This window comes from Spinacia oleracea, chromosome 4 (genome assembly GCF_020520425.1).
Source record: "Spinacia oleracea cultivar Varoflay chromosome 4, BTI_SOV_V1, whole genome shotgun sequence".
NCBI lineage: Eukaryota > Viridiplantae > Streptophyta > Magnoliopsida > Caryophyllales > Amaranthaceae > Spinacia > Spinacia oleracea.
The window spans coordinates 71135013-71157883 of NC_079490.1; the positions used below are offsets into that span (position 1 = coordinate 71135013).

At 43.2% G+C, this 22871-nt stretch overlaps 1 protein-coding gene across 2 annotated transcripts; it reads left to right on the forward strand.

The window, feature by feature from the left end:
• The first annotated feature begins 4975 nt into the window (after positions 1–4975).
• Positions 4976–6256, forward strand: LOC130459555 (uncharacterized). Of its 2 annotated transcripts, XM_056826998.1 has the most exons (3): positions 4976–5302; positions 5399–5589; positions 5663–6256. In XM_056826998.1, the coding sequence occupies exons 1-3, from the start codon at positions 5182–5184 to the stop codon at positions 6254–6256; spliced, it is 906 nt and encodes a 301-aa protein (XP_056682976.1). In that variant the 5' UTR covers positions 4976–5181. The 2 variants fall into 2 exon arrangements, with proteins under 2 accessions (XP_056682976.1, XP_056682975.1); XM_056826997.1 differs by having other exon boundaries at positions 4976–5589.
• Positions 6257–22871: the final 16615 nt, after the last annotated feature.

Consider the following 22871-nt stretch of genomic DNA (forward strand, 5'->3'; position numbering starts at 1 on the left):
GTCAGGGGCGGGTCAGGGTCATAGCAAAAAACTAATAGGGTCGATAGTGGGTCAGGGTCATAGCCAAATCTATATGCTACAGGAACATTACTAGCTATTGCTGAGCATTTCTAAAGTGAGTACAGAAAAGTTTCTCAACCAGAAAGCTGCCCTTCTTGTTCATACACAGTGGCTCGTACAAAGGCCCGAGTTCCTTAGAAATTACTTGATTACATTTTGGATAATTCATCACTAGTACATGTTGCAAAACATAATCCATGGAAATTAATAAGAAATTCAATCATGTCCAACTCAAAATCAATTAGCTTCTTCATTCTTCACAACACCACCAACTCAAAATCAAGATTTTTTAGCGCAAAATGGAAAACATCAAGGAATCCATTTCATACTTTAATGAGAATGGAAAACCCAAAAAAATGTACACATATTCAAGTAAAAATATTTCCAATTTTATTCCTCCTTTTTGTTTGTTTTGTGCTAAAGTGGGAGTGTAACTGCTGTAAAACAAACAGAAAACGTGGAAGCCGTTATTTTTTTATCAAACAGATAAATGTAGAGAATTTGAAGGGTTAACCAAGAAAAAATGAAGAAATAAATTCCAGGCACTCAAACACAATTACAACAGCCACTGAAAATTCAAAATAGTGTACTATATCATCTCAAGTTTGCAACACAACCCAAATTCAATCAAGAAACTCCAATGAGATTTTATGGATTGGTGAGGAATGAGGAGAGAGAAAGCTTAGATAGATCGCATATGGAGGAGAGAGAAAGAAAAAGAGCTGGTAAATTTTCTTTAAAGCAACTTAGATGGATCGCATACAGACTGATACGGTGTAGCCATGTAGTAAGTGGGTATTTTTCTTGACCCTCTATTTTTGTTTTAAAGTTATTGGGCTTTTAAAAAATGCTCTATAAGAGCCCTATAAGAAAATACCCTATAAAGACCCTGTCCAATAAAAAAGTAAAGGGTCAAGACCCTTTTAAAATTGGCCCGACCCTTATACCCAATGGACTACCCTGTCCAATAACCAGGCCTAGTCAAGACATCATGATTCGAGATTGAGCCAGAAAACACCCCATCCACTTAATAATGAGCAATGCTAAAATCAGTAATAAATATCCAAACTTTTGATATAAAATAAATTTCTTTACATAGAGCCTTATTTCCTGTAGACTACAACCTTCTATGAATTCATCTCTTCATGTAGGCCTTGTTTAGTCATTGCATTAGCCAGGCCATTTGATCCCCTTCCCTTGTATGTGATTATGATCCCATTTTCCTTAGTCACCTCATTGCGGATAGAATTAAGGATGAAGTTGAGATTCCATGGTCCCCCGTTTTCCTCATTACACCATTTAACCGCGTTTGCCGAGTCCGACTTGACGATGAGTTTATGAGTTTTTGCGCAATCACAATTGAGCGAGATTTTTATTGCTCTGTGGATTGCTAGGACTTCAACATTGTTGATCTCCATGAAAGAAATCGGACTTGAGAATAAGCATATGAATTTTTCCCTTTGGAGTATGGGATGAAGGAATTATGTCCTTAGACATTTCCGGCAATTACTAAATATAAATAGGAATTAATTATGAAGATAATAAGTTAATTATTTTAGTAATCATATTTGCTTGCTAGAGAATAAATGTGATTAGCAGGACAATATTGATTGGACCTACAACTAAAATTGTTGTGGGGTTTTTCCGGTGAGATACCTGGGAGGTTTCTTGGTAACTTTTACAGATTAAACAAGATTGTATTTTTATAGAGAGAGAAAGTAGAGAGAAGGCAGAGCAGCAATTGCTCTAGAATGTATTGATTGTGACCCTTTTTTCTAGGGAAGTGGGAATATTTATAGTACTAGGTTTTTGGGGGAATGACCTAATATTCCCCTTACATGATTGGCTGGGGAATGGGAGGAGGACACGTGTCCTTTCTCCTTACAATTCTCTGGCCTCTTTTGGCAATAGTGGGCTGTTTGGGCCTATTGTGCTTAGTCATTCACTTGGGATACATACTAATTAAGCCCCTTTCCAGGTATAGGTTTTATACATACATTTATACACACTTAAATACATACATTGTAGATACCTAGATTAATACTCATGCCTCGGAGTAGACTTCGTATGATTTCTGCTTAGGGGGCGCAATACGTGCCATGTGTCACGTCCTCATTGGTACACGAAGGCACGGTAATTTTGCCCACAACATTTGCCCCTCAAGAAGGGCATTTCTGGAAACACATTCCGGGTATCGCTTCTTGACTCTTGTTTTGCATCTTCATCTTTGGGTCAGGTGTTGAGATGGTGACACGTGTCACCTTTCTCCATTTTGCCCCTCCCTATATATAGAGGTGAGGGGGGGTAAATTTCATTTTTTACATTTCATTTTCACAGAGCTTTCATAGGCGATTTCCGGCGTGTTCCTACCACCATCAGGCGATTTCCGGCCACCACGAGACTCATCCTTTTCCTCGTCACACTCATCCTGTTCTTCGTGAAATTCATCCCGTTCTTCGCGATACTCATCCTGTTCTTCACCAAGTACTTCGCAGATCTTTCAAGGTTAGTTTTCGCCATTTTTGTTATCCTCTTGACATTTTTCTCTTTGTTAGCGGCCGACCTCTTAGTACTAGGTAAGGGTTTAAAGGTTTTATTTAAGATTTTTCCGCCGTTCATCTTTTGTCGGGGCGGACGTCCAATCGCGTCTTTTTCTTCATTGTTGGTCACCCCTAAGCCGTGCTTCGTTCACTATGCAGAAGGCATGGCTAGAACCAAGCAAACGGCAGATCCGACGCGCCTGCGCTTGCGGGAAGAAGCATCGACACCTCCTAGGGAGAGATATTCTTCCACCGCCTCGGCAGTCGACGAAGAATTTGCCGAACTCTTTCAAGAGATCGACGAGTACGTCGAGGCGGGGGAGCAGGCGGCAAGCTCGTCGGAGGGTACAGCGAGCCAGGCAGTGGGGGAGCCAAGCGTCGCTCCATTGTCATCGGCCGCCGAGGAACAAGAAGCTGCTCCCCAGCTTATTAGGCCCAGAGGACGGGAGGAGGCCCAATTGCTTCCGTCAGAGATTCACCCAGACGTGGGCTGGATGCGGTGGCTAGACAGGCACGGAGCCAAGATGAGGGATGACCTCTGCGTGGGGGAAGGGTACCAAATGCGCGTGCCGGCCGGTCTGGACTCGACCGTCAGCCTGCTTGCCGAGGGAGAATTCCCTGTGTATGCCGCGTCAATCAAACTCGGCATGAGATTCCCTCCACACCCCTTCGTTGTGGAGGTGTTAGATGGTTTCAATATTGGGGTGGCCCAGCTGACCCCCAACTCATGGGCGGATATCTTTGGCTACATTGCCAAATGTGCACTGAACGACGTGGAGCCGTCCTTCAACGCCTTTCTGCATCTGGTCTCCCTCTCTCGTTCCCCCAGTGCCGCCAAAGGGTGGTTTAATCTGAGCAGCCGTGGTACCTACCAGACAGTGGTCGGCAAGCTCAGCAAGTGGCATATGTGGAGGAAGAGGTGGGTCGTGTTTTACACTGACGACCAGGAGATGTATGAGAGAATGAGCCGTTGGAACTGTGACGCCAACTTCATGGATCGTGACGAGCCCCTTCCCCCCCTTACTGCCGAAGAGTGGGATCAGATAATGGTCCTGTTCAGGGCCAACACTTACCACTTAACAGTGGATAAGAGTTTCCATGTGCCGGCCGAGTGGTTGCCGCACATTAGCCAGTTTCGGAACGAGGCCTTTCTAGCGGCCGTAGGCTTAGGATATTCCATGACTCGAGGTTGTATGCCAATTTATGTGCCGTTCCGCGTTGGTCTATTCATTTTTTCTAACTTTGGATTTCTTTTGTTCACAGAGGAAGGAATGAGCAAGCTATCGGCGGCGGATATTGGGAAGGGCGATATGACCGATTGGATGGCGGACATCTATGAGGCCAAGATGCAGAAAGCCAAGGCCGAGTTGGAGGAGAAGGTGAGTATTCTCTTAGGTTGTTGTTTTTTGCAAGTTAAACTTCTCCCGTCCAGCGTCTACAGTGGACGACTTTTTAGTGACGAGCCGATATCCTGATATCTGACCCGTGTTTGCTAAGGTGGGCCTCGTCACTTTTTATTGACGGGCCCCTTAGTTAGTGTTTTTTCAAGTGACTCGTGATTGATAGGGTACGCCTCGTCATTTTTGGGACGGGCGTCCTTTTTAATGACGAGCCACTTGTCTGCGATTGACTTGCACTTGATAAGGTACGCCTCGTCATTTTTAAGACGGGCGTCCTTTTTAATGGCGAGCCACTATTTATTGAGTGACTTGTGATTGATAAGGTACGCCTCGTCATTTTTAAGACGGGCGTCCTTTTTAATGACGAGCCACTATCTTGTGAGTGACTTGTGATTGATAAGGTACGCCTCGTCATTTTTAAGACGGGCGTCCTTTTTAATGACGAGCCACTATCTTGTGAGTGACTTGTGATTGATAAGGTACGCCTCGTCATTTTTAAGACGGGCGTCCTTTTTAATGACGAGCCACTATCTTGTGAGTGACTTGTGATTGATGAGGTACGCCTCGTCATTTTTTTTTAAGACGGGCGTCCTTTTAAATGACGAGCCACTATCTTGTGAGTGACTGGTGATTGATGAGGTACGCCTCGTCATTTTTAAGACGGGCGTCCTTTTAAATGACGAGCCACTATCTTGTGAGTGACTTGTGATTGATGAGGTACGCCTCGTCATCATTTTTTTTTAAGACGGGCGTCCTTTTAAATGACGAGCCACTATCTTGTGAGTGACTTGTGATTGATGAGGTACGCCTCGTCATTTTTAAGACGGGCGTCCTTTTAAATGACGAGCCACTATCTTGTGAGTGACTTGTGATTGATGAGGTACGCCTCGTCATTTTTGAGATGGGCGTCCTTTTTAATGACGAGCCACTACACGGTGAGTGACTTGCGATAGATGACGAGGCCTAATATTTGACTGTCCTTTCTTTTTTAGCAAGCTAAGGACGCGGCTAGGGCGTCAGGGAAGAAGAAGGGGACGACTCTGTCCCAGCTGAAGAAGAGAGCTGTGCCGGCTGGCTCGGAGACTCCGAGTACCTTCAAGAAGCCAAAACCCCTACCTCGCCGTCTCGTGAAGAAAGACGAGTCGAAGGTTGCTGAGGGGGGATGCCCTGATGACGAAGAGATGGGCGTGGACAAGCCGTCTCTGGTGGTGGACTTGGTGGAGGACCCTCTTTCGGGAATCCCGGCCGACGTCCGCTCTCAGATACCGGCGGAGGTGGCCCGCCGAGCTAGGTCTTCGGGCGGTAAGTATTATTCGAACGTCGTTCAGACGTATCGAGCCTCCTCTGGCAGTTCTTCTTACTCTCCGCGTCATCCTAAGGCCATTGTTTTTCCTATAGCCAAAGACAAAGGGAAGGATGCAGCTGCTGCCGAGGATGAGAACGTACCTGCTACTCCCCACTATTCGTCAAAGGATAGGGTGGCTATATGCCGCAAGGTTTTTAAGGCCGTCCCCGCACAGTATGTTGCTTCTCTTCCTGGCCGCAAGACTGACGCCCAGTTTGGTGCGATCCAGGCCACTCTTCTCGACGTAAGTCTATTTCCAACTTGCTTGTACTTGTCTTCCCTTTGAGTCATTTACTAATATGTAGCTTCTTCTGCAGTTGTTCTGCCGCATGGAATTCTGCAAGAGCTGGAAGACCCGCACTGCTGAGGAGCTCAAAGCTCAGGTGGCTGAGTCCACCCACCATGGTGACTATGCGTTCAAGTCCATTGAAGAGGTCCGCCTGCAGATGCAGACGACCATAGACCTTCAAGCGAAGGAGGTGGCTGCGTTGAGATCTGACAAGGCCGAGCTGCTTAAGAAGATCTTGGCGCAGGACAAGGACATGGTGGCAATGGTCGAGGAGGCCAAGACAGCGGCGGCGGAAATACGGGCGCTTCAGGACCAGTTGCGGGAGTACCCTCAGGTCAAAGAGGCGGCTGAGGAAGCCGAGCATCTTCGTGGGGAGCTAGAGACGGCCAGATCGCAAGTTCGCACCTTGCGTGAGCGTCTTCTGGAATCCTATGATCAGGGGGAACAAGCGACCAAGGACGCTGTTAAGCACGCCTGGGAGAGCCACATGTCAGAGTATGATCTTGGGTGGTTCCAGCGGCGAATGGAGCACAGTGCCGCTGTGTTGGCTGCTGAACGTCTTGGTCAGCCGCCCCCTGAGTTTGTATCATCTGATGACGAGGACGATGCGGCCGCCCCCTGATTTGCTTACTTTCCTATTTTTTTAAAAATTTTATTCAAGCGTTCCCGTGCCTAAGGGCAATAACAATTATGTTGTAAAGTTTTGGCGCTGATGGCGTCTGTATCATTGTGCCTGCTGAGCACACAACAATTCTCTTTCTTTTTCCTGGTCAGGAATTCTGAGCTACTTTCACACGCCTTTCTACGGGCGTTGTTTTATAAGTAAATAGGTTTTTTGATGTTTCTCCTATCTCGCATTTACTTGCTCTTCATAATTTGATTATTCCTTGATCAATAGGCTTAATAGGCTTAATCAATAGGTATGGTTGCCAAGGTGCATCCGAGTGTACCCTAAACCCTACTTTGGTCGTCACTTTCTTTGGCGAGCGTGTCTATAACGATATTGATTGACGCAAGTCAATCAATAGGTATGATTGCCGCTAGACATGCTCGTCAAATGGACTGGCCGGCCAAACATTCGTGCCGCCGCGCTTTTTAGCAAGCAACCTTCGTTTCGAAGTTAATCGTGCCGCTGAACTTTTGAGCGGACAACCTTTGTTTCCAAGTGGTTGGTGCCGCTGGCAACTGAGCATGCGCTAGGCCCTACTTTGGTCGTCACTTTCTTTGGCGAGCGTGTCTATAACGATATTGATTGACGCAAGTCAATCAATAGGTATGATTGCCGCTAGACATGCTCGTCAAATGGACTGGCCGGCCAAACATTCGTGCCGCCGCGCTTTTTAGCAAGCAACCTTCGTTTCGAAGTTAATCGTGCCGCTGAACTTTTGAGCGGACAACCTTTGTTTCCAAGTGGTTGGTGCCGCTGGCAACTGAGCATGCGCTAGGCCCTACTTTGGTCGTCACTTTCTTTGGCGAGCGTGTCTATAACGATATTGATTGACGCAAGTCAATCAATAGGTATGATTGCCGCTAGACATGCTCGTCAAATGGACTGGCCGGCCAAACATGCGTGCCGCCGCGCTTTTTAGCAAACACCCTATGTTTCAAAGTTATTCATGCCGCTGGGCTTTTGAGCGAACAACCTATGTTTCAAAGTTGTTCATGCCGCTGGGCTTTTGAGCGAACAACCTATGTTTCAAAGTTTGTTCATGCCGCTGGGCTTTTGAGCGAACAACCTATGTTTCAAAGTTGTTCATGCCGCTGGGCTTTTGAGCGAACAACCTATGTTTCAAAGTTGTGAGTGCCGCTGGCACGTATTATGCTGTACTGGTCGACCAGCGGCTTGCTTATATTAGGAGGGGAGTTGGATAGGTGATCAGCCTACAACTTGGTGCTAATCTGGGCCACTTCTTAGGCTTCAAACAATTAGTCTTGCTGAGTTTTTGCTAATCTGGGCCACTTCTCAGGCCGTCATACAATTAGGCTTTGGTTATGCATTGGAGTGTATATGTTTATATTCATTGTGCGAACAATAAATATTACGAAACAAATAGAGTAGTATTATTTATAACTTTGCAAGGCGAATTTAGCCGGTTACAAAAGTAATTACTACCCTACTATGACCATTAGAGGCCGCCCCTTGGGCAATGGATCGTGGTAAGTAAGACAAGGCTTAGCACATATCTAGAAGAAATATTTCTTGAGGTTGTCGGCATTCCAAGTGCGTGAAATAGGGCGGCCTTGCATGTCTTGAATGCGGTAGGTTCCATCTCTAACTTCATCATAGATCTCGTAAGGTCCCTCCCAAGTGGGCGTCAGCTTACCTTGTTCATTTGCTCGTCCTGTGGACTCCATTTTTCTGAGAACAAAATCTCCCACTTTGAGCACTCTATTAGAGACTCTCTTGTTGTATTCTCTTGCCATCCTTATCTTGTACAGCTGTTGTCTGAGCGCTGCATTTCCTCTAACCTCGGGCAGAAAGTCCAAGGCTGCTTTCATTGTCTCCCAGTTAGCATTTTCGTCATACAGCATGACTCTCAACGTTGGCTCACACATTTCTATGGGTAGGACAGCCTCGGCGCCATAGGCTAGCAAGAAGGGTGTTTCACCGGTTGAATTCTTAGCCGTGGTGCGGATGGACCATAAGACATTTGGCAGCTCATCAGCCCATAGACCTTTGGCTTCGTCAAGCTTCTTTTTAATTCCTTCAGAGATAATTTTGTTGAACGCCTCAACCTGACCATTGGCTTGGGGTCGTCCGACTGATGCAAAACAGGTGTGTATGCCGTGATCTGCCAGCCACTCTTTCAGCTTAGGCGTCTCAAACTGGGGCCCATTATCGAAGACGATAGCCTGTGGAATCCCAAAGCGAGTCATGATGTTCTTCCAAATGAATGCTCTCACATCAGCAGTTTTTATGTTTTTGAGCGCTTCTGCCTCCACCCATTTGGTGAAGTAATCTACGGCAACGATGACATAACGCCTTCCTCCTGGTGCGGTCGTGAATGGGCCTAGGAGATCCATCCCCCATTTAGCAAATGGAATTGGGCTTATAATGGGCGTCAGAACTCGTGCCGGTTGATGTATTAGGTGAGAAAAGCGCTGACATTTGTCACACTTCTTGACCAGTGAGATTGCGTCCTCCTTAAGGGTCGGCCAGTAATAGCCGGTTCGAAGTGCCTTTTCAGCCAAAGCCCTTCCACCAATATGCGAGCTGCACAACCCCTGATGAAGGTCTTCTAAAATTTCCTGCCCCTTCTCAGGTGTTACACATCTTAACAAAGGACGGGAGTAGGCCTTTTTGTAGAGGGTGCCGTTCCACATTTCAAACCAAGAACATTTCTTTTGAAGTTTTGCCGCTTCCCTTGAGTCTTCGGGCAAGACTCCATTCATTTTGAAGTTTACTATGTCATCCATCCATGTGGACGTTCTGTCAAGAGTTTCTACTTCCATTTGCTCAACACTTTTGTGCTCTTTTACCTCCCAGAACACGTGCCGAGGGGTATCACAAGACGCGGAACTTGCCAACTTTGACAGGGCATCAGCTTGGTTATTTTCCGAGCGAGGGACTTTCCTTACTTCAAAGCTTTTCAGTGGCTCTACTTCCTGATGGACGGCCTGCATGTATTTGACCATAGTCGGATCCCTAGCTTCGTAGGTCCCATTAACTTGGCTCACAATCAGTTGGGAGTCAGATAGTGCTACAATCTCCTCGGCGCCTGCCGCCTTACACATTTTAATGCCACAAAGCAGGGCTTCATATTCGGCTTCATTATTTGACGCCTGGAAGTTAAATCGCATAGCATATTCAAAAGTATCTCCTTCTGGGGAGTGACAGATTATCCCTGCTCCACATCCATTCTGTGTGGATGAGCCGTCTACATACACTGTCCACACTGTGCTTGTATTCTTGGCAAAGTCTGGCCTCGTCATTTCAACAATGAAGTCGGCACATGCCTGCCCCTTGACAGCTTTCCTCGGCTCATAGGTGATATCAAAGGCGTTCAGCTCTATTGCCCAATTCAGCATTCGTCCTGACGCCTCCAGCTTTGTGAAGGGTAGTTTGAGCGGCTGATCGGTGTAGATCACTATTTTGTGAGCTAAGAAATAAGGACGGAGCTTTTTGCTGGCCATGAACAGAGCTAAGCCAAACTTTTCCACTGTAGGATATCTAACTTCAGCATTTTGAAGAACATGACTGACAAAGTATACCGGCATCTGTATTCCCTCCCTCTCTGTCAGTAGAACGGCACTCAACGAGTGCTCGGACACGGCGAGATACATGTACAAAGTCTCTCCTAGCAAGGGACTAACAAGACGAGGCAAGGTGTGTAAGTGCTCCTTTAATCTGACCAATGCCGCCTCGGCCTCGTCCGACCATTCAAACTTGGCCTTCTTTCTGACAGATCTAAAAAAGTAGTGGCACTTGTCTCCAGCCCTGGAAAGGAATCTGCCCAGGGCGGCCAAGCAACCTGTGAGCCGCTGGACCTCCTTCACTGTCTTTGGTGAGCTCATATCAATTACTGCCTGGATTTTGTCTGGGTTGGCTTCAATTCCTCTTTCATCAATCAAGAAACCTAAGAATTTGCCTGCCGTCACCCCGAACACACACTTCTTAGGATTCAACCTCATGTTGTAAGCTCGAATAGTCTCAAATGTCTCTCTGAGATCAGTTATATGCGCCGCCCTCAGCTTACTTTTTACGATCATATCGTCAATGTAAGCTTCAATATTCCTGCCGAGCTGCTTAATGAACACAGTGTTAATAAGACGCTGAAAAGTGGCCGGTGCATTTTTTAACCCAAACGGCATCACCTTGTAGCAGTAAAGGCCTTGTTCAGTAACAAATGACGTTTTCTCCTGGTCGTCAGGCCACAACGGAATCTGGTGAAACCCTGAGTAGGCATCCATAAAGCTCATCATGGCATGCCCCGCTGTAGAGTCGACGAGCCGGTCAATCTTGGGCAATGGGAAACTGTCCTTTGGACATGCCCTATTGAGGTTGGTGTAATCAACACACATTCTCCAGGTACCATTAGGTTTTTTGACGAGGACCACATTAGCAACCCAGTCGGGGTACTGACTAGGCCTGACGAACCCAGCCTCCATCAACTTCTGTATTTCCGCGGCTGCCGCCTGATTTCTATCTTCCCCATGGTTCCTTTTCTTCTGACGAACCGGTTTAAAGTTTGGGTCCACATTCAGCTTATGGACGGCCACAGCAGGGTCAATACCCGGCATTTCGTCCACCGTGAAAGCAAAGATATCTTCAAATTCTCTCAAAAGGTGGACCAATTCTGCCGCCAGCGGATCGTCAGGAGAAATCCCGATGGGCACTACTCTGTCAGGTTTGTCTGTGTTTAAAACCACATTGAAATGGGCCCCAACAGGCTCTGGGCGCCTCTCTTCCATGTGCCCTGCTGAGATAGTTAATGTTTCTTTGACGACCTTGGGTTGTGTGTCGCCACATTTTCGTTTGTTGCTCGACGTCCCTTTCTCTTCACCCGTCCCCCATGCTTCTGGACTCAAGGTGGTTAGGTAGCAATCTCTAGCTTGTTGCTGGTCACCATGTATAGTGCTGACGCTCCCATCGTCACAAATGATCTTAAGAAGCATCAGATGAGTCACAATGACAGCCTTTGCCCTGTTCAACGTGGGACGCCCCAAGATGATGTTATATGCCGTCAGATCTTTAACTATGAGAAAACGGACATCCATTTGCCGAGATTCCTTTTTATTTCCCATCCTCAGAGGAAGGGTAATTATGCCGACTGGGTGGATGACACTACCTCCGAAGCCTATAATGGGATAGTGGATTTTCTCAATTTTTGAGGGATCATGTTGCAGCCGATTCAAGCACTCTAGACTAATTATGTCCGACGAACTTCCTGTATCAACCAAAATACGCCTAACCCTTAGGTTAGCAACTTTTAACTCAATTACCAAAGGATCGTCATGCGGGGTGGAGATTTTCCCACGGTCGGCCTCGCCGATTTCAACTTTTGGAAACGGGTCAACTGTGGCCTTGCCGGACAGCATCACTTGTCCCAATCGCTTGGCATAATCCTTCTGGCCCCTCATGGTCGGCCCGCCGGCGGCCAATCCTCCTGAGATGACTGCCACGCACTCTGGGTCGGTACGATTCCCATCTTCCTCCGAGGGAGGGGATTTGTTTTTCTTGTAGAAGGGTTTGCCAGAACCTCCCGTGTTCCTGCTGATATAACTTTTTAAGAACCCCTTGGTGGCTAGGCCATCCAATGCCCTTTTCAAGCTCTTACATTCATTGGTGTCATGCCCAATGTCACTGTGAAAGTGACAGTACAGTTTGGGGTCCCTACTTTCTGGTGGTGACTTCATGGGAAATGGACGATCAATGTCATATTTGGACCCGACGTCCATCAGGATTGTGTACATGTCTGTGTTATACTCGAAACGCTCCCGATCATAAGTTCTGGGCCGTTTCTGACCTGCCGCTCCGGGGGCCCTGTCTGATTCTTTTGCAATAGCCCACGTCCCGTTAGGCCGGTTCTTCTTTTCAAATTTCTCCTTTTTTGCCGCTAGCTCGGCGTTATCACTTCCTCTGGGGTCTTTCGGGACGCTGCAAATCTCTGTTGCATGAATGAAGGCCTCCGCCTCATCCAGCACTTCTGCCATTGTTCGGACGCTTTTCTTTACCAGATCAAACTTGAAAGAGCCCTTTTTAAGCCCTCGAATGAAGTTATCGAATGCAACACCATCTGGCAAATCCGGAATTTGCCCTGCCTCTAGATTGAATCTCTTCACATAACTCCTCAGGGACTCGTCCTTCCCCTGCTGAATCCTACTCAGATGCATGCTCGTCTTCTTCTCTTCCTTGTGAGCCATGAACCGAGTAGAGAACAATAGCTGGAGCTCCGAAAAAGAGCGAATAGTTCCGGCTGGAAGTCTCTCGAACCACTTAGAGGCTACTCCTTTGAGTGTGCCCGGGAAATACTTACACCAAGTTGAGTCAGTTGTTCCTTGGACATACATGTGATGCCGGTAAACCAAGAGGTGCATGTCCGGATCTGTGGTACCATCGTAAGCATCAATGTTGGGCGGCTTGACTTTGGGTTCCCTCGGGGCTCTCATGATAGAGTCTGCAAAAGGGGTGGTGTGCCCTAGGGCCATGTTGGACACCCCCTCCTGAATGTGATATACAGGGTCTTGACGCCTGGAGTAAGGTAGCCGCAGGGAGGACTCGCGTCCGCGAGTTTGACGGGTTGGACGGGTGGCCCCTGGACGTGCCTGGCTCAGATGCGTATAAGTTGGATGAGGGAGAGGTCTATCCGGCATGACGGGGGTTGACCCAGTGTCAGAAAGTTCCGACTCAGAGTCGGGCAACTGCTCTGCGCGTGGCTGCTCACGTCCTCGGGACGTTTCTCCGATCAGCCGCCGTGGCATTCGGCGTGGTAGGTAAGACATGGTCTGATTTGGCTGACTTGTTGGCGGCTGTCTCCTTAGGTCCTCGCCTGTCAGCCTGGTCCAGACATTTGGGGGGCGCAAAGAAAGTGTTGGCCTATTGCTTGCCGGCCTCTCATGATTTGCAGCCACAGCAGTGGTGTAAATCAGCATACTCTTCTGTACCTCAGCATTAACTGTCTTCCCTACATCAGCTTGGAACTCAGCCAAAATAGCCCGAAGAGCACCCACAGAGACAGGCATATCAGGGTTCTCCTCTATTACCGTATCCACCCGAGGATCCAGGTGTCCTCCAGGAGGGGTGCGATTGGCCTGGTCGTCCTCCTCGCTGAGCACCTCTACCTCGGCAGTGTGACGAGGGGTGTGCCCGGCCGCAAATGTACGTGCGGCATCTTCAGTGATTCTTGTGGCCGGCGTATGATGTTCAGTCGGCATTTCTCTTTCGAGGGGTGGCCGCTCTACGCGTGTAGGCCGCCCAGCATCGTTGTCCTGTCGTTGATCTTCCATGTTACCGTACCTCCCCACAGACGGCGCCAAATGTTGTGGGGTTTTTCCGGTGAGATACCTGGGAGGTTTCTTGGTAACTTTTACAGATTAAACAAGATTGTATTTTTATAGAGAGAGAAAGTAGAGAGAAGGCAGAGCAGCAATTGCTCTAGAATGTATTGATTGTGACCCTTTTTTCTAGGGAAGTGGGAATATTTATAGTACTAGGTTTTTGGGGGAATGACCTAATATTCCCCTTACATGATTGGCTGGGGAATGGGAGGAGGACACGTGTCCTTTCTCCTTACAATTCTCTGGCCTCTTTTGGCAATAGTGGGCTGTTTGGGCCTATTGTGCTTAGTCATTCACTTGGGATACATACTAATTAAGCCCCTTTCCAGGTATAGGTTTTATACATACATTTATACACACTTAAATACATACATTGTAGATACCTAGATTAATACTCATGCCTCGGAGTAGACTTCGTATGATTTCTGCTTAGGGGGCGCAATACGTGCCATGTGTCACGTCCTCATTGGTACACGAAGGCACGGTAATTTTGCCCACAACAAAAATATATTAATCCTATAAGGTCACACATATAAGCATTAATTGGAATGGGCCCAAAAGGCCCGATGGCAACCGGTCTGTTAAGGGAAGAATGTTGGGCTTTAGTTTTGTGTTAACCTAAAACTCTCACATTATAATAGTTATAATGTCAGGGACTTAGAAACTACGTGATTGAAGATATCTGACACAAAAACACAAAAAAAACCCTAACTGTCATTCTCTAAACGCCGTACATCCCAAACAAAGCAAGAGACAGATTGTGATCGTTCTCTTCCGTACTAGCATACGTGGGATTCAATTCGTGCTTGTGGACTGAGTAGAGGAGCAACAAGTGGGGCTCTAAGATCTTCGAAGCTTGCATACGAACGGGAGAACACGCTTCAAAGGTGATTATTCTTTCGACTTAATCTGATCTATACTATTGTTATGCATGAGATCCTGTGATAGATGTTAGGAAATTGTTTCCTGAAATTCCGCTTTATGCATTTATATGTTCCTACAGTGGTATCAGTTTTAGCCTCTTGCATAATATTTTATGATCATGATTGTATGCAACATTATTATTTTGATTCAATTAAGGGAAGATTTATTTATGGCTTGAATTTGCACAATTAATATATGATATTAATTGATTGGAATCATTAAATCGTGATTTAATTAATTTTTGCTCAAAATAAATTTATAAAATTCCGAAATTTTTATCACAGGGTTCAAATTAACAGTTAATATCACATAAAAATTTTCGGAATTTTTAAAATTAAATTCGTCAGATTTTAAATTATTTAATGGTTAATAAGATTAATCATGGAAATAATTTGTTAACAATTAAAGATTTGATTTTTAATTTGTTAAATAAATCTACTGATTATCCCCTAATCTTTATACAATAGCCGAAATTTTTTGGTAATTTTTTAACTAATTTTCGGAATTTTTGTATATTAATTATTGAATTTGGTTAATTTTTATGTTTAATTCGATTAATCATAAAATTTAAGGATAAAAATTAAAATTTTTGATTTTATTTGTTAAGAAAATTCAATAGATCTGCCTGGTAATTTAATTCGAATTTTTCGGACAATAATTGTTATTTTCTTGAATTATTTGAATAAAATGAGATAATTATGCCTTAAATTTTGAATTCTTGTTAGATTTAATTTTAATAAAGAGTTTAAATTGAAATCTAACTTCTAACAACCCTAAAATTCAGTTTAAGGATTGTTAATTTATTCAAATTTTTTACCATTATTTTCGGATAATTAAACCCTAATTAAATTGTTAATCTTTAACAAAAGTTGAATAAAGATTAATTTAATTTAGGTAATTGTTACCCAAATTAAAATAACAACCTCCATGGCTGGGTGGCCACCACCCGCGACGGTGGAGCCACGGTGGAGGATAATTAGGGCGGCGTTCCGGCGGGAAAAGGGAATTAAAAATTGGAAATAAGATCTCCTAATTTTTTGGAAAAGTTAGAAATTTTCTCAAATTAAAGATTGTTTTCCAAAAGGTTTTGGGAAATAGTCTGGGTTGAAGGTTTTGGAAATTTGGTGTTTTGGTTCGATTCTCATTTATTAATTGAAATTGATAAGAAGAGTTGGAAATTAACTTGGGTTTAGTTCTTCTAAATTAAAAATAATTTCCAAAATATATTTTGAGTAACTTGAAAATATTTTTTTTTTTGAAAAACATATTTTCAATGTTGAGCATAAATCCATAAATTTCCTTTCAAATGCAAATTTTTGATTAATAAGATTATTCTAGCCATATTTAAATAGTAATTGAATTAAAATAATAAAGTTTCCCAAATAACGTTAAACTTAAATTGTTTAAGTTTTTTAGTATTATTTTGGAAATGTTATTTGCTTATTAATAGTTAATAAGTAAATAATTTTTGTCTAATATATTTTAATATTATATGCGTGTATGGAATATTATGATATTTTGTTACAGGCAAGTGACTAGTATGGCCCAAAATAGGATAGAAAATACGATTTGCGTATCGTTTTGTATTCTTGTAAATTTTGAAATACGATCTGCGCATCGTTCTGTATTGTTGTAATTTAATTTAAAAGTTTAAATTAGATTATAAAGTTCGTATTATGAGTTCGATGAAGTAAGAAGGTTCAATAAAAAATTCAAGGATGGAGATCCAAGAAAGATGAACAGGAACCCAAGAAGATTTGAGCTTATTTTTTAGGGGCCATACTAGGATCACATTTATTTTTATGCATTTTATATTGCCTTAAAATGCTTATTGAGTTTATGTATGTGGTTATTTAAAGCAATGTGTTCACTTTTAATTAACCAACATAGTAAACTTAGGTCCCAAAATAATATTGAGTTTAAGTGCTTTTCCATACAACACCTATAAAGCCTTAGATCATGAGTAATAGGTTCTGCCAAAGCAGGGTGTTGCTTATAATTCCGGGGATAGTAGGGTAGATTTTTGAAACTTACATGTTAATGTTTGGTTTAACTCAACAAAACTATCAAAAGACAAAGTTTTGGGTTTTGAAGCTAAGAGATAGGAAAATACAAAGAGTTGTTAACCTGTCTACCAAGAGTTATAATCAGTTATAATTAGTAAAATGTTTACTTACCTCGAATACTATAAATTAAAGTAGCAGGGCCAAAGTCCGTTTGATTGTAGTGGGAGGGGATCTTGGTTAATTCTTTATTCAATGGGGACTTCTAATTTTGAATAAAGGGTAGTAGTGAATTGAATTTGTTTAATTGCTACTTTTGATAAACATTATATTGAATCTTGCTTTACTTTTTATTGTAGTTATCATGTCTGGTGCAAACAACTCTACTTTTAACTTGCGCCCTCTAATTGAAAAAGACAAACTGAATGCTACCAACTTCCTACAATGGCAAATGGCTGTGAGAATTGTTCTCAGAGCGGAAGGAAAAGAAAGTGTTCTTGACAATCCTCTACCTGAACCCTTGCCAGAAAATGCTACTGCAGCTCAAAAGCGAGCTAGACAAACTCTAGAGGATAACTCCTTGCAAGTAACATGCTTGATGCTTGCTTGCATGGAACCAGAGTATCAAAAACGTTTTGATGGTCTGGATGCCTACAGCATAATCCAGCAACTGAAAACTTTGTTTCAGAGAAATGCTAGATTGGAGAGATTTGAAGCAAACTGCAAACTTCTGGATTCCAAGTTGGAAGAGGGGAAGCCCGTTGGTCCGCATGTGTTCGATTTGATTGGACATTTTCAGACCATGGAGAAATTGGGTTTCCCTTATCCTAAGGACCTGGCAACTGACATAGTCATCAGATCCTTGCCTGAAGATTTTCATAACTTTAAGTTGAACTTCTACATGCAAGGAGGGGAGGCTACCCTGCAACAGTTGCATGGTTCACTAATTCAGGCTGAGAGAAACTTACCAAGTAAACCTAAACATAAGGATGTTCTAATGGTTAGTAAAGGTAAGCAGTTCAAGAAGAAAGGGGCTCCCATGAAGAAGAACAAGGGCAAGGTAGTTGCCAATGAGAACTCTTCAACCAAGCCAAAGGCCACTCCCAAGGCTAAGGTAGCTGCTCAACATGAGTGCTACCACTGCCACAAGATTGGTCATTGGAAGAGGAACTGCCCCAAATATCTGGAGGATAAGAAGACTGGTGCTTTAACTTCAGGTATCTATGTCATAGAAGTTAATTTAGCTACAACTGCTTCTTGGGTATTTGATACCGCTTGTGGATCTCACATTATTGGTAATGTGCAGGGACTAAAAAGAAGTAGGAGCTTGAGCAAAGGCGAAGTGGATCTCCGAGTAGGCAATGGAGCAAGAGTTGCTGCTTTAGCTGTAGGAGATTATAGTTTACGCTTGCCTTCTGGTTTAATATTAGAACTTTATAATTACGTTCCAGTTATTACCAAGAACATAATTTCTATTCCGATTTTGGATTCGGAAGGTTTTTCATTTCAAATTATGAATAATTGTTGTTCAGCATATTTGAATGGTATGTTCTATGTCTCTGCTAAATTATCAAATGGTTTGTATGTACTAGACTTACAAAACCATATCTATCACATAGAAAACAAGAAACACAAACCAAATGATTTGAACCCTACTTACCTATAGCATTGTCGATTAGGCCACATAAGCTCAAAGCGCATAGAGAAACTTCATAAGGATGGAATTCTCAAATCATTTGATTTTGAATCATTTGAAGTATGTGAGTTTTGCTTAATGGGGAAAATGACAAAATCTCCTTTCACAGGCTCAAGTGAAAGGGCCAATGATCTTTTAGCCCTCATACATACTGATGTGTGCGGACCTATGAGTACTTTGGCTAGGGGAGGGTACGGGTATTTCTTTACTTTTACTGATGATGTGAGCAGATTTGGATATGTTTACCTCATGCGACATAAGTCGGAATCCTTTGAAAAGTTCAAGGAATTCCAAAATGAAGTACAAAACCAACTTGGAAAGAAAATTAAAGCATTGCGATCCGATCGTGGTGGTGAATATTTATCTCAAGAGTTTGGTGATCATTTGAAAGATTGTGGAATACTTTCGCAATTGACTCCACCAGGGACACCACAATTGAATGGGGTTTCCGAAAGAAGGAATCGAACTTTATTAGATATGGTTCGGTCCATGATGAGTCTTGCTAACCTTCCTGCCTCATTTTGGGGATTTGCGCTTGAAACAGCGGCATTCACACTCAACAGAGCTCCGTCCAAAGCAGTAGAAAAGACGCCATATGAGATGTGGACTGGAAAAGTTCCAAAATTGTCTTTTCTAAGGACATGGGGTTGTGAAGTTTATGTAAAACGTTTACTTTCTGATAAGCTTTCACCCAAGTCCGATAAGTGTCTTTTTGTGGGTTACCCAAAACAGACTAAGGGATACTACTTCTACAACCAAAGCGAAAACAAAGTGTTTGTTGCTCGCGATGGTGTCTTTCTGGAAAAGGAGTTTATTTCCAGAAAAACAAGTGGGAGTAATGTATATCTCGAAGAAATTCGAGATGAGCAACAAATGGATGAGGTTCACACCTCGTCAGAGACGACCCAGCATGAAAATGCTCAGGAGGCGGTGCATTCCATTCATGCGCCTTCTACCGTCCCACTTGGAGATAGTCCATGCGAAGTCCCTCAACCTAATGAGGTGGAAACTTCTCCTGTTGTTCCCCAACGTAGGTCTAGTAGGACTGTCATTCCGTCAAAGAGATATATTGATTTCCTTTTGACTGAAAGTTCTGAAATAGAGATTTTAGAACATGAGGAACCTACTAGCTACACAAATGCTTTGACGAGTCAAGACTCCGAGAAATGGCTTGAAGCCATGAGATCCGAAATGGATTCGATGTTTGAAAATCAAGTATGGGACTTGGTTGCTTTGCCTGATGGGGTTAAACCCATAGGTTGCAAATGGATTTTCAAACTGAAAAAGGACAAAGATGGAAACATTGATGTCTTTAAGGCAAGACTAGTGGCAAAAGGTTTTAGACAAATTCATGGTATTGACTATGATGAAACCTTCTCACCAGTAGCCATGCTGAAATCCATTAGGATAATTCTTGCGATTGCTGCCTTTCATGACTATGAGATCTGGCAGATGGACGTCAAAACCGCTTTCTTGAATGGGTTCTTGAAAGAGGATGTGTACATGACACAACCACAAGGTTTTGAAGATCCAAACAATCCAAGAAAAGTTTGCAAGCTTAAGAAGTCCATTTATGGGCTTAAGCAAGCATCCCGGAGTTGGAACCTCAGATTTGATGAGGCAGTCAAATCTTTTGGCTTCCTCAGAAATGAAGAGGAATCTTGTATATACAAGAAGTTGAGTGGGAGTAGTATTGCTTTCCTAGTCTTGTATGTGGATGACATACTTCTCATAGGAAACGACAAGACCATGCTTGAGTCAGTCAAGGAATGGCTTAAAAGTTATTTTTCCATGAAAGACCTAGGAGAAGCTGAATACATCTTGGGAATAAGGATCCATAGAGATAGATCCAAAAGGCTGATTGGACTTAGCCAAGAGACTTATATTGATAAGGTTCTTGCAAGGTTCAAGCTGGAAAACTCCAAAAGAGGTTTCATTCCCATGCAACATGGCATTTCACTTGGCAAGACTCAGTGTCCTTCGACACCTGATGAGGTCAAGCGCATGAGTAATGTTCCTTATGCCTCTGCAGTAGGGTCCATTATGTATGCCATGGTATGCACTCGCCCGGATGTTGCATATGCTTTGAGTATGTGCAGCAGATACCAGTCAAACCCAGGAGAGGCGCACTGGATGGCAGCAAAGAATATCCTTAAGTACTTAAGAAGGACTAAGGATGATTTCTTGGTCTATGGTGGAGATAATGAGTTGGTTGCCACTGGATACACCGATGCAAGCTTCCAAAGTGACAAAGATGATTTCCGATCACAATCTGGTTTCATATTTTGTCTCAATGGAGGGGCTGTGAGCTGGAAGAGTTCTAAGCAGAGTACCATCGCAGATTCTACAACAGAGGCTGAGTATATTGCAGCAAGTGATGCAGCAAAAGAAGCTGTTTGGATCAAAAAGTTCATTAGTGAACTTGGTGTAGTTCCTAGCATTGAAAATGGCATTGAGTTGTATTGTGACAACAATGGTGCCATTTCCCAGTCCAAGGAACCCAGATCGCACCAAAAATCCAAACATGTGCTCAGGAGATTCCATCTTATTCGAGAGATCGTTGAAAGAGGGGATGTGAAAGTAAGCAAGGTTCATACCGAGGATAACGTGGCTGATCCTCTGACTAAACCGCTTGCTCAACCTAAGCATGAGAGTCATACTAGGTCTATGGGGCTTAGGCATATGGGAGAATGGCTTTAGTTTGTTTACTTTATGTTTACAATTGTAAAGACATTTATTATGCTTTAAATGTTTATCAATAAAAGTTCATTCTTATTTAATTGTTTGGTTTAGTATTAAATAAAATGTCCAAATAACTTGTGTTTTCAAATAGGATTATCGAAAACGTTTTGATAATGGAACCCTATAAAGTGAACTGAAATCACAACTTATTAAGTCCCTAGTCTAAATCACTAAATTGGACATAAGTGATTTATGTGAAGCCTAGCATGTAATTAATTGATAGTGCAGTTCCATGGGCTATGGAGACATAGGGATGTCTAATTGATTATATGGATGTATACTTGATGCATTGTGACTTGACCTAACTAGATTCTAAAAGTAGAATCAAACTTCTATATTTAGTGGATTCCTTAGACATGAGTATGTCTTAATAACCACGAGGCAATTAGTTTAACTTTGACGCTGTTAAACGCCGCGCCGTAAAAGGAGGTTATAAAGGCAGTGATCAGGTGGGCTAAGAATTGAGTGGGAGTTATGGTCATACAAGAGTGAATAAGTCCTCCTATTTGATAGGAATGGTGTCTGGGCCTCTTGATGAGCGAGAACTGAAAATTGCATGGCCATGCGGAATGAGATTAAAAGTTAATCTTTATTTGAACAGTTCGAACTCGGCGATCAAGAAACTAGAATTTGAGAATAACAGTGTGTTATCAAATTTTGGCATTAAGAGACTTAAGGAATTTAGCATTGCGTTCTCGTCTTCGGACAAGTGGGAGATTGAAGGAATTATGTCCTTAGACATTTCCGGCAATTACTAAATATAAATAGGAATTAATTATGAAGATAATAAGTTAATTATTTTAGTAATCATATTTGCTTGCTAGAGAATAAATGTGATTAGCAGGACAATATTGATTGGACCTACAACTAAAATATATTAATCCTATAAGGTCACACATATAAGCATTAATTGGAATGGGCCCAAAAGGCCCGATGGCAACCGGTCTGTTAAGGGAAGAATGTTGGGCTTTAGTTTTGTGTTAACCTAAAACTCTCACATTATAATAGTTATAATGTCAGGGACTTAGAAACTACGTGATTGAAGATATCTGACACAAAAAGAAAACACAAAAAAAACCCTAACTGTCATTCTCTAAACGCCGTACATCCCAAACAAAGCAAGAGACAGATTGTGATCGTTCTCTTCCGTACTAGCATACGTGGGATTCAATTCGTGCTTGTGGACTGAGTAGAGGAGCAACAAGTGGGGCTCTAAGATCTTCGAAGCTTGCATACGAACGGGAGAACACGCTTCAAAGGTGATTATTCTTTCGACTTAATCTGATCTATACTATTGTTATGCATGAGATCCTGTGATAGATGTTAGGAAATTGTTTCCTGAAATTCCGCTTTATGCATTTATATGTTCCTACATGAGAGACCTCTCCAATAGAAGAACAAGATGTATTCGAGTTTACGGAAGCATCAGCGTTCCATTTTAGTGTCTTCGAAGGTGGGGGGAGACCAACTGATCATCTCGTCAAGAGTAGTATTCTTTTTCGAACCGGTGGTTTGCTTCCATTTAAGTCAAGCTGGATTTCGGAGAATGTCTTCAGAATTGTACGGGAACGGATCGCCCCATCCCTTCATCCACCAACTTAGTCTAAGGAGGATCAAGTCTTGAAGTTGACTAAGTGTACTAGATTTGTAATTAAAAATTCTTTTGTCTCTCCTTCCATATTGTCCATATTGTAATTAAGAAAACGACCGCCCATATTTTCTTGAAAAAGCCTCCTTGCTAGGAAAGACCCACTAGTCAAAGGCAACTCTAATGATGGCATGAAACACCCATTGGAGACCCCATAAATCAAGACATCATATCCATAGTTGCCGGAGACAATGCATTGCAGTAGTAAATGATTACTGTCTTCCGC

Coding starts and splice junctions, on each gene's coding strand:
- LOC130459555 (XM_056826997.1), top strand. CDS start 5,182: ATGGGCGTGGACAAGCCGTCTCTGGTGGTGGACTTGGTGGAGGACCCT. Junction 5,590..5,662: donor TCCAGGCCACTCTTCTCGAC/GTAAGTCTATTT, acceptor CTTCTTCTGCAG/TTGTTCTGCCGCATGGAATT.